This window comes from Haplochromis burtoni, unplaced genomic scaffold (assembly GCF_018398535.1).
Source record: "Haplochromis burtoni strain Fernald_Lab_line unplaced genomic scaffold, NCSU_Asbu1 Contig_197, whole genome shotgun sequence".
Lineage (NCBI taxonomy): Eukaryota > Metazoa > Chordata > Actinopteri > Cichliformes > Cichlidae > Haplochromis > Haplochromis burtoni.
The window spans coordinates 868,891-881,716 of record NW_024582558.1 but is presented as its reverse complement, the minus strand read 5'-3'; the positions used below and the strand labels follow the sequence as shown (position 1 = coordinate 881,716).

Genomic DNA, 12,826 nt, shown 5'->3' with positions numbered 1-12,826 from the left:
ATGTCTGCAGCGCTGATCTAGCGTGTCTGATGTTGATCGGTTGCCATTTTTCCACACGGATTCAATGTAATTCATAGAAACTAAATACAATGTTTGACAAAAGTACATTTGCTTACATGGTACTGACAACTCTTGCGTGCACGATGCACTCAAATATCTTGCATTTGCTCTGGTGCACACTTGGCATTCATCCGTGCAGCCAAATAGGATCAACCATATCCTGTTTTTCACTTTCACCCTTATTGAACGGGCTCATTATCCCCTCAGTTTCTCAACTTGCAATCCCGTATTTGCTATCCAAAACTGAGGGGCCTTTATTTATCCCTCCTTCAAGTATTTTGTTTTCAGTTCTGTCTGTGATTTTGCTTGGAAAGCCTTCACATCAAATGGTTTGAAACTACTGGCAGTACACTCAAAGCGTGCTATTCCTGGGAAAATACAGAAAATACAACATAAAATGATAATAATGTATTTGTATGATATTTATCTTTTCCAGTTTGTGCAATTAATGTGATTAAATATTTGATTTCCTGTTACATAATTTTCCAAATACAGCTAGAGTCTCTTTTTTGTTGCTTACTAATGATGTGCACTTTTCTTTGAGCCTTTTATTTATGTATTTCTTGAGTTTGTACTCTTCTCAGTCTTACAAATGACCACTCAAGAATTCAATAATCTTCGATTTACTCTTGGATTATATGTTTCTCTTCATCATAGACCTACATGAGAGTTCAGCAGGTTTTTTTTTATCTTCGTAACAAAACAAGCAGGAGTTCAAACACAAAACCCATACAATCATTTTATTACTTGTGCCTTTTCATTTTGCTTTTCACTCTTTTTTAGGCTCAGATATTCTTCCTCATTTGTTTAATTGTTTGGGAAAATGAAAGCGAAAATAGCTTATGACTATGACTATTTCAGTGTTTCCATCATTTGTGGCAGATCTGTGAGACTCACTGAAACTTTGGTAATTATGTTGCCATCTATTGGAGTTCTGCTGCAAAAACAAGTGAGCCCCAAAATGTGCAATCACGCAGCCATTAATGTTTCACAATTAAAAACAAACCTTGTGTGCAAAGGTGCAAGTGAATCTCTTACATGCTATTTATGGCCAAGCCTTTCTTGTAAAAAAAAAAAAAAGACTTGGCTTCTGTGTGCTGAAATAAGTGGTGAACATTTACCTTCACTGGAGCTAAAGAACAACTCTGACTGCAGGTTTGGCTGCATTTTATTAAGCAATTCCCCATGCACTGTTTTTTTTTTTCAACATGTATTGTAACATATCCATGCCACTGCGGTGTCATCAGAAATATTTCCAATGAAACTGATGTGTTCACACATTCATCTGTGCAACAGGAGTGTGTATGACTGTGCATTCCATTTTTTCCCCCAATACTTCGCCAAATTATAAACGTGTGCTACATGTTTTCACGACGTGATTGTGCATTCGTCAGTGGGAAATAGTGTTAGATTTCTAATCAGCAACTTACAAAGAGCTCTCTGCCTGTGAGATTCCATCATTCGTAATTTGTGGACAGTATTTATCAGTATTAATAATACAAATATAAACTTCTCCTTATATAATCAACTTCACAGTCACTCAGCGTCCTTCTACACTTGCTTAAAAACCTTTGAAGAACAACACAAGTACCCCATACCCGAGTGTATCTAAAATACATTTTAATCTTGCTGAAACTTGTTTTCACAATATTGTTTACAATATTAATTGGTCTTCATTTTCTGCATCCTCGCTCGGGTCTTCTTTATTGTCTCTAAACAGAAACTGTACAATCATGTTCATGTAAATTGTTCTACATCAAGGCACAAGACAACAGCCGTTGTGGGGGGGGCCTTGGGTATGCTGATCTTTAATGGCGTCCCTCTGGCACACAGGAAAAAAGGATACCCTCGGGAGGGAAGGGAATTATAAGCAATGTAGAAGTATGTATCTTAAATCGGGAGGTGAGGGAGTGGGGAGTGGGTCTGGGGTTGGGTTGGCATGGAAGAAATGTGCTCTGACGAGGTGATAAGCGGAAAAGAATAAAGTGATACCACTGCTGCTTTCATTTTATTTTCCAATGATACGGAAATATAAAAAAGAGGAATGATTAGGACTTTTTTTTCTTTCTTCAGGAGTTCATTTGTTCATGTACATAAAGTAAAGTGCCTTTTTTTTTCTTTTTTTTTTTCTTATTTGCCAAAAGCAAAAGGCTTCACTAACAGGATGAAAATTAGGAGATGTCCCGTGGGGTCTTTTTTTTTTCCCTGTTCCTGGAGGAATGTGAAAGAGTGGATAAAGGGCCAGTTCAGTGTTAATTTTCTGGTCAATTTTGTTTTTCTTGATTTATCTTCTCAGGTTATTTCTGATGTTTTCTCGTCAGGTTCTCAACCCCTGAAAGACAGAAATGAACGAGACAGAAAAAAGAAAAAGGATGTAAATTTAAGCTGGCTGTTTGCGTCCGCGTGTAAGTTGGACAGTCGGAAATTTTTATCAATTTGTGAAATCAAAAAAAAAATAAAAAATGTTGTTGTAAGTCTGAAATTCTTGAAACCAAAGGAAATCTATAAAGAAAGTCATGATTGAAAAGGTGTTATTCACCATTTCCCAGATGGGAATGCTCACATCTGGATGCTTCTCCTCCGCCTGCCGAAAGCCTTGGCGCCGACATTGGTGGGGACGAAGTTACTGTTACCCATTCCCCCCGACCGGCTGAGGAAGTCCGCCAGACGGTGAGTCACGCAGGTTGCCGTGTTGCAGCCTCGCTTCTGTGCTGTAACGCTGCTTCAGGAGAACAGAAAGGGGCTTAACGAAAAGATTGGGCCACTGCCATCCATACAATAATGTAAGACACAGCTATACACATCAACACTAACATCAAAGAACTGAAAGTACATCAAGTTTGGATTTACAGCTTAAAAACAGAATGCATCTGAGTGTTTGTCTTACCTTTGGACTCGGTGACAGCTTCAGACAAAATTTTAAAGGCTCTAAAACTCTTATTTAGGCCCATCATTTAAAATGGCCATTGACTGTCTGCATGGGTGGCTACATGTTTGTTTTAGAGTCCCTAAGAATGAAAATGACCTAAGCCTTCCTGGTAGAAAAATACGTTTATTGAACAACAAACATGGTGTCGCATGAGTGGATCATTTATTAACGTTTAGATTAAGTGATCGCTCTCAACTCTTGAGTTTCAGGGGCTTTGAAATGCCATCAAATTACTCCACATACAGTACACAGAGATAGATGTATGAATTGACTCCTGAATTACACTTGTGAAAATCGTCTGAGATTACAGGGACAAATCATTCTCTGCCAACAGAAATATGGGGGGGAGAAAAAGAACTGAAAAACTGCAGTTCAAAGTCATAATCTTCATGTCAATCAAGCAGGTAATATCAGCATGCACGTCCCATTCCAGAAAGAAACTGGGATGAGGAGAGGAAGATGACAGAAGAGAAGGACGGGGGAAAGAATGACAAAGGAAGAGGAGATGCGGGAAAAGTAAAAGCGGGTTTAATGGATGAGGAGGAAGGGGTTTAGATGCTTTCAAACGTCTCGCCGTAGCTTGCATAGCTGTCGCTCTCAGGCGCACTGCGCTTCTTGCCGGGCGTTCCTGCTCCCACGTTCGTGCGAGGGAAAGTCTGCAACTTGTGCAGCTCCTGAGACAGTTTACCCAACACACAGGTGCTGAGGTTGGAGCAGCGCTTGGTTAAGGGCCTGTCCATGCTGTCGAGGAGGGGACACACAAAACACATGCATAGAACAGGCTCATAGATACGGGGAAAACATGCGCTCTGTATCTCTTAAGCTTTTTTTCTCTCTTTCCATTCACGCATCATTTCACTCACATGCATTTCTTTCTCATGCCATTGCAGGTATAAACAAAGTAAAAACATCCCAGGTCCTTACAGCATCATGCCACTCCCCCTGCCCTTCCCAACATTCAAAAACTTGTCATCCATCCCCTCATGCATCAGAACCTCCACCCCCACCCCAGTCAGCCTTTTACCCATAGAACAAACAGAAACCAGTTGCTTCCCACTGTCATGCAGCTCCACTTAATTGACATCATGCACACTTATTTGTTTTGTTAAGCATACAATGTTCACATGCCCGGCAGGCTGGTTCAAAATAGTAGTCTATCCACGCAAGTCAAAATCAAATGCATCCATGCGGGGGCAGGCTCATGACAGAGAATCGGGTTTCGTTTTTTGGGCTTTTTTTGGAGTCACATGTTAAAACTAAGATGCTATTCTTTGATCTGCCGAGAAGTACATACCTCCTGGCCTGACTGAACCCAAGTGGGGAACTAAAGAAATGTATTTCCAGCACATTAAAGTAAAAACAGGATTTGTTTCCCAATAACATCCCTAAAAAATAGCTTTTTTTAATTTTACCTTTTTATTTAGTCCAAAACCAGTTTCACTTTCCAGTTTCTCATTAGTCAAATCCTTGGCTGGTGGTTTCTGTGCAGGGTGGAAATGTTAAACTAATTTTCAAAGGTTAAACTAAATAAGATTCATCTGTACCTGTTTCCCTCAGTTGCCTGCTGCTCCAGCTCCTCCGCCGGCATCTGCACAAACTCCTTCACAATGGCGTTGAGTAACCTTCGCGCTTCGTAGTCCGTGAGCGTGACTCGGTCTGACATGGACTCTAAACCCGGTCTGTGGTTAGAAGTGGAGTGGGGGGGGGGGGGAATTTAGGGGTCAGAGTGGTTGAGGGGAGGGAAACGGCAATGAGATCAGCATTAATGGAAATACTCCGCTAGGGTTACACCTGCAGTGAAAAAGGAGGGGTGGTGGGTTGAGTGGGGATGTTGGGGTGGGGTAAGGGACTGGTGGGGGCTGGGGGGGTAACAGAGACGTCACCACCTCCGTGAGGGATGACGTCTGAGTCGGAGGGCCCCTGGCCAAAGCTGGGGGAAACAATCTGCAGAAAGTGCCCCTTGTGAGAAAGAAGCTGATGTATAACCAGCTTTAGAGTTATTACAAAATCAATAGCTTCATTGGAAAGGGGGGCAGGAGGGGGAACTTGAGTGGGGACTCAAATTAATATATATATCTCTCTCTATATATAGAGAGAGAGATAGATATATAGAAAGATATATGCATATATAGAGATAAAAACTGAATTACATTTGTTGTGTTTCCTGTGCTTTTAATTTAAGTACAACTTTATCCACTTATATTGGAAGTATTACAAGCAATACATATATTTAAATGATATATGTATTTCATTTAAAGCTACCATAGATTAAGACTAAACAGAACAACTACAATGTTCTTTTCTGCATACACACATTTATTTAACCTATGTTGTTACTATGGCGTTACTATACAACTTTCACATCTTCCTCTATTTCTCCTGTTTAATAAAAAACATTTTATGTTTAAGTAAAAAAAAAAAAATTAAACCTGCAGAGTCCAAGTTCCAACATACTGTTTTTGCATAAACCCTGCCCATCTTTTCTACTGGTTGTTTGCGGTACGTCTGTTGAGTTGCAGAGAAAAAGCAACTTAACAGTGAGAAGTGTAAAAGGCAATTTCCGTGTGTCTCACCTGGCAGGCGCGGCTTGTGAGCAGTACATCTGGCAAATGACCAGGGCGTAGGCAACGAGGAAAGCAGAGATCTTCAACATAACCATGGTCCCCTACACGGCAAGAAAAAAAAACAAAACTCCACATCAGCTTCTTGTGCTTCCATTCACACTCACACACCACTGATACAAGAGCTCAAATCTCCTAAAAGTATAGCTACAAACCAGCATGCAACTAGAAACTGCCCTTGTCTAGTCTTCTTGTGTTGTCAGGAAGAAGGTGCAAAAAGTGTCATTCCCTGTGAGGCGAGCTTTAGTTCGCCTTACATCTGAGCTTACTGCTCTCAGCTCTTGTCCCCTGCTGAACAATGCTCCCCTGGCTCACACGTGCCTCCAAAACAGACCGTTCCTCCAAAATATCCGTCTGAGAGCAAAGAACAGGTAGTTCTCTCATGTCGTATGCTGCTGCTCCTGGTGTGTGTCATGCCTGTGTGGAGTGTATGCATGTGTGTGTGTGTGTGTGTGTGTGTGTGTGTGTGTGTGTGTGTGTGTGTGTGTGTTGTATGTGTGCTGTGTGTGTGTGTGTGCGTGTGTGTGTGTGTGTGTGTGTGTGTGTGAGTGTGTGTGTGTGTGTGTGTGAGTGTGTGTATGTGTAGGAGTGGTGTCTCTTGTGCGATGTATGTATCACTTGCTAATGCTGGAGGAGGAGAAGTGAAGGGGGGGGGGGGGGGGGGGGGGGGGGGGGGGTGGGGGGGGGGACTCCATGCTTGCAGCTCCCTTGGGGACCAGTGCATTAGTGTAATGAGCTGCCAGCTCTCTCTCACTCACACACACACACACACACACACTACCTTAAAACAACACACACACACTCACTCAACCCTGATTTCTCCTGCCCAATTTCCTCTGTCACTTGCTCTTCTTTACTTAAGCTTCTTCTCATTTTCGAGTGCCTGCCTTCTCATTCACGCTTTCCTTCTGTTGAAGCAGCGCACTGGACCTTCACAAAATGAGCAGGGGTAACCCGGTGGCCACACTCCATGCCCATAACCACCACTGTCACATCACCGTCTTACATAATGACTCTGGCTGCACATTGCATCTGACCCACACACACACACACACACACACATGCCACCACCCTATAAGTAACAATTTCAGTCTAGTTGTAAAACTTCTAAAACAACATCAAAAGTTGTCACTTACCTTCAGCGATAATCACCCAGCAAAATAAAAAATAAATATATATCTCTATGAAGCTCTATGCAAACCACAATAAAGTTGACTTTCTCTCAACTTAGTGAACAACTCTTGATTCTGTTGCGTGCAGTGCCAACGCACCAGCCTATATACCCCACCACTTGGATTTGTGCATTGACTGTGTAGGTGTTTAATTATCTGATGCCAGCCAATCGCATTGCTCTGATGCTAAAGCGAGCCAATGGGATTCCTCCTCTCAGTCCTGGCTCACTAATAAGAGATATGGCTTTGCGTTTACGTCATTCCTCAGTCACTAAGTGCTCCATTCACAAAATCCACCAGTCATTTGGACCATTTGCTATCCCCAATTTGCATTGATGTCATTAATTAAATAGGAGGCAAAGCAAACTGGTGTCCGTGGAGAAGCAACACCAGCAATAAATATTTTAAGAACTTTCAAAAAAATGTTACAATTCATGCTATATCCCAAATGCCAAATCAATAAGCCCCCCCACATTCCCCAACAACTCCACCCAACCGTGTAAGCACTTGCAGGCGGGGCCATCTGCTGGGGATGGATGTATACTACAGTGATGCACTCTTAGGTTCTTCATTCATAATGTTGCTAAGATAACACCAGCTTCAGCACTACACCCAGCCCAGTGTAGACTATCTACAGTCAGCTTATGTAATCGAATCATCTTCTTATTGATTTGATTTGAGGCCATATCATCTGCTTCGCTAGAACTTATAGAGTCATGGCACTTTGCATATCAAAGTTTCTGTTTAAGTACTTTCAGTCTACAAAGCAACTGTGCAATTGTTATCTTATCCAATTCAATCTGTTATCAGTATGATTCACTTTAAACATGGTCCCACTCTCACAAAAGCTTCTGCTTGTGCTCTGTTTGCAGTACAACTCGAGCTAAGTATGACAACTTCCCTTCCCACAACAGTGAAACATCAAAGTGTATTGAGTTAATAAAAGTGATACCACAGTCACTTAATGATCGCTGCTGCCCGGGCCTCCTCCCACACACTGAGCAAACGAGTTGTCCTCTGTAAAGACCAAATCGATGACAGACTCCGACAAGAGCCGTTTCTCAAAAGCAATTACACAACTGTTTGCCGTGGACCATCCTCTCAATTCCCTTCCTTTTCATTAGTGCACAGGCTGTGTGTTTTTGTGTGTTGTGTTCACTCCTATTTTACTGCGCATACCAAAACCTTTTTTATTTATGTGTCTGTTTGAAATGAATGCATATCTGTCTGTGTGCACTCACAAGCACTGCATAGTGGACAAAATGAATGGGCGTCCAGTAGGGGTGTGTGTGTGTGTGTGTAAGATTATCTGTCGGACTAAAAGAAGGGGAGGGTTTGCCTCTCCATGTCTGCGTCATAGAGGAACCCCATTAGGCAGGATGAGCCTCTTAGTGCTATTGAGCCACAAGACTCAGCCATGTCAGACGTTAAATCAGAGCTGAATAGACAGCTGCCTGGTCTCAAGCCACATCCGTGCACCTGCATTGCTACCTGCATAACTCATGCGGTGATGGAAGAATACTGGGAGTCAGCAGGCACTCTCAGATCAGCGTCACTTATTTTACCTTCCTTTGAGTGTTTATTTCTGATGTACACTGGGTCACGGAAAAGTTTAAATGAGTTCCTATTGAGGTGAGTAAAAACAAAATCTTTAACCATCCCTTAGTAAGACTGCTTCTGACCCCACCACCACCCCCACCCCGAGCTATACACATATTTCAACTGCTGCTTTTAAAGGGAGCCACGTAAAATGGAGCATTATAACATTCATGGAGCTAGAATTTGTTGCAAGATAAATGAATTTTCCCACATGCCCCTCGAGTGCACAGACATTAAAAGAAAGCTCCAAATGGACTCAGGGAGGACTAGAAAAAGGATTGTCTGAGGTGTCCACAGGTGTGGGACAGAACGCGTCTACAAGGGAGTATAATCACAGCCTTACTTTAGTTATTTAATGATTTTGGATAACTGAGGAGCTTAAATATGTCAATAAACATATGAGTGTGTGAAAGTGTGCATAGAAAACACACACACACAAACAGAGAGAGAAAACAAATGATTAGGAAAAAATCTGTTTATTAAGATGAGTATTTGTCCACTGTAAGCACTTGTGTGTTTGTTCGTCTCTCTGCCCTTTAAAAATGGACTCGACAAAGAGAGCATGGAGCAGCTGTGTCATGGTTAAAAATAAAGGTTTTTATAGGTGCCCTTTTTTAGTTTTCACCTGACATCATATGGTTTAAACACTCAGTGGCCAAGTACATCTGTTTAACTGCTACTGACAACAACTGACTGTCTTTATTCAAGTAGACATGGTCAAGATTGCCTGATGTTCAAATTGTGCTTGGAATGGAAATAAATGTAAAGTACTTTGAATGTGTGATGGTTGCTTGAGGAACCAAATGCAGGCTGCAGCAGACGAAGGTGAAGCTGAGTGTTTATTGCTGAGCTTATGAAAGCATTTAAGTCCAAAAACAGAAAGAAATAACTGGAAAACATTAGTGAGAGCACAACTACATGGGGCAACTAGACAAAGGACAGGAGGAGACTTAGACACAAGAGGTAATAAGGGAAGAGGAGATAAAGATACTATCAAAATAAAACAGGAAGTAATTACACATAGATACAAGGCTTATATACAACTTTGAGGAAAAAAACAACACATGGGGGGATTCTAGGTTCAAACTTTTAGAGGGGCTCATTTTCACTTTTTCAAACCTCATTTCACTTTACAGTGTTGCCTTCACAAGAAACTTAATTAGTCGGATGACCTATTGCAGTGTCTAAGAATAATTCAGGATGAATAATCACAGATTTCAATATGATGAACTAGTTTTAAAGTGGACGCTTAAGTTATCAATGATCAAAAGCTCAGTCATGCTGACCACAACTTTCTTAAGTAAGTTAACCAATGATTTGCAGCAAAGCAGATAAGAGGAGAAACATGCACAGTGTTGTTTCAGTGTCTTAACGACCCAGAGGCCATTCACACAGACATCAGTACAGAAACTATAAAATCACCATGCTACTTCATGCACCTTGACAAGAAGCAAACTGGAAATAAAGCTGCTTTCAAATTAAGGTTTTTTGAATTCATACAAAACCCTCTGATTAATGTACAAAGTCAGCACAGAGCATCATGTACCCCAGCTCCAAGAGTAGATAGTGTGATAGTGATAGATACCGTACAATATAAAGCGCCTTGAGGTGACTGTTGTTGTGATTTGGCGCTATATAAATAAAATTTATTTGAAATTAATTGAATTGAATTAGATAGATTTTCTGTCACATGAATGTAGCGGCAAGCATGTTGAAGCCATGCTTAGTGATATGAATCCTGTAAAATACCACTATTCATATGAATGGATATGTTCTAGAATGCCCAAGTTTGCTACTGTAAAGCACACAAAACATGTAAAATTGCTCTTCTACAACCTCTCTGTCCTCCTTCTCTCCCTCCAGGCTTTTCATTTCTTCTTTGCACTGACAATCACACACAAATATATTGTATTCAACTAGAAAATAACAAAAAGATAATCATATAATAATTATTATGAGAGCAGGTTAAGAGTTTCACATTTCATAACATTATAACACACTGCTTAGTTATGTGAAATCAATGAATGTGGAAATAAAAACAGACTTTATAATTTTTTATTGACTTTTTGCTCCTTGGTCTCTCCCTTTCTCTCCCTCTCGCTCCTCCTCTCTCAGTGTTTGTGCTGTCACCCAAAAATGAAACGTAACAGTGAAAGAGAATTTACAACTCAATAAAAGGCATAAACGGATCCATATCAATTTACTGCAATATACAGCTGCTGGCCATTGACATGTACTGCCTACTGACTTACTTTCGCCTGGAACTGGAGTTGTACTGTAAACATACAATGAATCCTAATTTGCCCAGAATAGGAATAGAAATCGTAACCAAACTAAAATTATAAAATCAGTCGGCTGATTGGCTGATCACAAGCAACATAACACTAGACTAATAGCTTTAACAGCTACAATGAGCTAATTAGGTCTGGTGATCTAGCTTACTTTAACTTTTTTATGCTCTTTAGAGAACAAATAAAAATAAGGAGACACTTTGTAAGTCACAGCAGCTTCCCTGTATGATCAGAACAGTTTACATTTCAGGTAAAGTGTGTTTTAAATCTGCACTACTCATTTGTGTCATGAAATTACCTCTTCATCGTTCTGCCACAACAATGCAAACCTGATATATTAATGATGAGCCACTCTGTTGATGCAGTGCCTCTATTTGGGTGCACTGTAACATCATGACATCAAGAACAGTGGGGATTAAAACCTTTTTCATTATAACCTGTAACATCTTCAATAGACAAGTTGGGAAAATACAGTGTTTGAAGACAATGTGAAAAAAACAGGGAGGTTATGGGTTACCCTGAAATCTAGGGGCGCTTGAACACCCTCTAAAATTTCTACAGTAAACTTAGGTGTGAATGAAACTATACCAAATAACCCTGAAGCAGAATACTAATGGAAATAATCATTTAGGAAAAACAAATAAATGAGACTCAAAATTGTAAAAAGCTACTAATCAAACCAAATGGGCATTAAACAATAAGCAAGAATTCAACAGTTCACAGCTGAAAACCCTGGCTCCAAACCCCAGGACCACGACAGGTCTCTGGGCAAAAATGCCTTGTTAATGTCAGAGGTCGGAGGACCAGATTGCTTTAAGCTGTTAAGAGGGGAATGTTAACTCAAACAACGACTCATTACAACCAAGGCATGCAGAAGGACTTGAAGGCACAACACAAACCTCATGGCAGATGGGCTACAAGACTGCACCAGCTGCCACCCGGTCAGCAGGACAGTTTAAACAGACTCACCAAAATGAAACAAATGAGAATTGGAAAAGACACGGGCTGGTCTGCAGCAATATTTGAATGGTAGGGACAGAATTTGGTATAAACAACAAGACAGCTTGGATTGATCCAGCTAAATATCAACGGTTCAGGTTGGTGGTCAAAAAATGGCACGTGATAAAGCTCAGATCATGTCAAACTGGTTTCTTGGACATGATACTGAGTTCACCGTACTCAAATAGCCTTCGGGTCCAGCAGTTCTCAATCCCCCGGAGCACCTTTGAGAGGTGGTGGAAGGAGAGGGAGAGTCACATCATGGATGTGCAGCAAACAAATCTGCAGCAATTGTGCGATGCCATTATATTAATACAAACCAAAATCTCAGATAAATGTTTCCAAATCGATGACAGGCAAAGATTCAACTTGTCAACTTGTCCCACAAAGAATTAAAGCACTTCTGAAAACAAAAGGGAATTCAACCCAATACTAACAAGGTGTACCTAATAAAGTGAGCAGTGAGTGAATGTCACGTGAGCAAATACAGACAGACTCACAAACACAAACACACACACGTCTTTGGAGGCCAAACATCCAGTGAATCCTCTGCGTGCACTCGGCATGCTTACGTACACGTGCTCATGTTTTTTAGCATTGGTTTTCCTTCTGGGTCATCTGTATCACACTTCACCCGGGGGAGCTTTCAGCACAGACCACCCTGTCCCTTTAAAGTTTCCCTTCAATTCTTGAAAAACTTTGAAGCACTGAGTCAATACAGTAACCTTTGAAGAACCCTCAGCTTAGATCAACACACTCACCCTAGTGTAAGTTATCACTGGGAACACAACTGCTCCTGAGGTAATGTTAGATGTTGCCAAACGTGCTACATTTACACACAGAGAAATGAATGGTGTTATTGCTGAACATGTGAGCAGAACTTTCTGCTGGATATATCGTGATTTTGTACCTGACTGGGCAATACACCTATTTCCCGTCTACAACTGCCTTGCATGACGGTTGTGTAGAACGTATTTTTTTCAAAAAGGGTGATCTTGTGAATTCACAAATGTCATCTTCCCACTGAAATCTGAAAATGTTGAAATTTCCCAAAATCTGGTGATAAGTGGTTTTGACTGGGGTTGTACTTTACCTGTCAGCAGGTGATGTATAAGTGTCCCTACAGCTGCAGTAGCTAGTCAGTTAAATGAATCA

The 12,826-nt window shown here is 41.0% G+C and overlaps 1 protein-coding gene across 7 annotated transcripts; it reads right to left on the bottom strand.

Moving 5' to 3' along the window:
• Nucleotides 1-1,657: 1,657 nt before the first annotated feature.
• Nucleotides 1,658-6,872, bottom strand: LOC102296209 (calcitonin gene-related peptide). 7 transcript variants are annotated; one of them, XM_005935566.2, is made up of 5 exons: nt 6,747-6,872; nt 5,563-5,654; nt 4,534-4,668; nt 2,600-2,779; nt 1,658-2,392 (listed from the first exon to the last, which is right to left on the bottom strand). In XM_005935566.2, exons 2-4 carry the CDS (start codon nt 5,646-5,648, stop codon nt 2,620-2,622), a joined length of 381 nt encoding a protein of 126 aa, XP_005935628.1. In that variant the 5' UTR covers nt 5,649-5,654; nt 6,747-6,872; the 3' UTR covers nt 1,658-2,392; nt 2,600-2,619. The 7 variants fall into 7 exon arrangements, with proteins under 7 accessions (XP_005935628.1, XP_042082055.1, XP_042082056.1 ...); XM_042226121.1 differs by lacking the exon at nt 6,747-6,872 and adding an exon at nt 5,766-5,871 and having other exon boundaries at nt 2,600-2,782; XM_042226122.1 differs by lacking the exon at nt 6,747-6,872 and adding an exon at nt 5,766-5,869.
• Between the last annotated feature and the right edge of the window lie 5,954 nt (nt 6,873-12,826).

Excerpts from the sequence above, each read along its gene's own strand:
- LOC102296209 (XM_042226118.1), bottom strand. Across the intron at positions 4,669-5,562 it reads TCACAAGCCGCGCCTGCCAG|ACCGGGTTTAGAGTCCATGT; the intron begins GTGAGACACACG and ends TTCTAACCACAG. Across the intron at positions 3,731-4,533 it reads CAGGCAACTGAGGGAAACAG|CATGGACAGGCCCTTAACCA; the intron begins GTACAGATGAAT and ends CCTCCTCGACAG.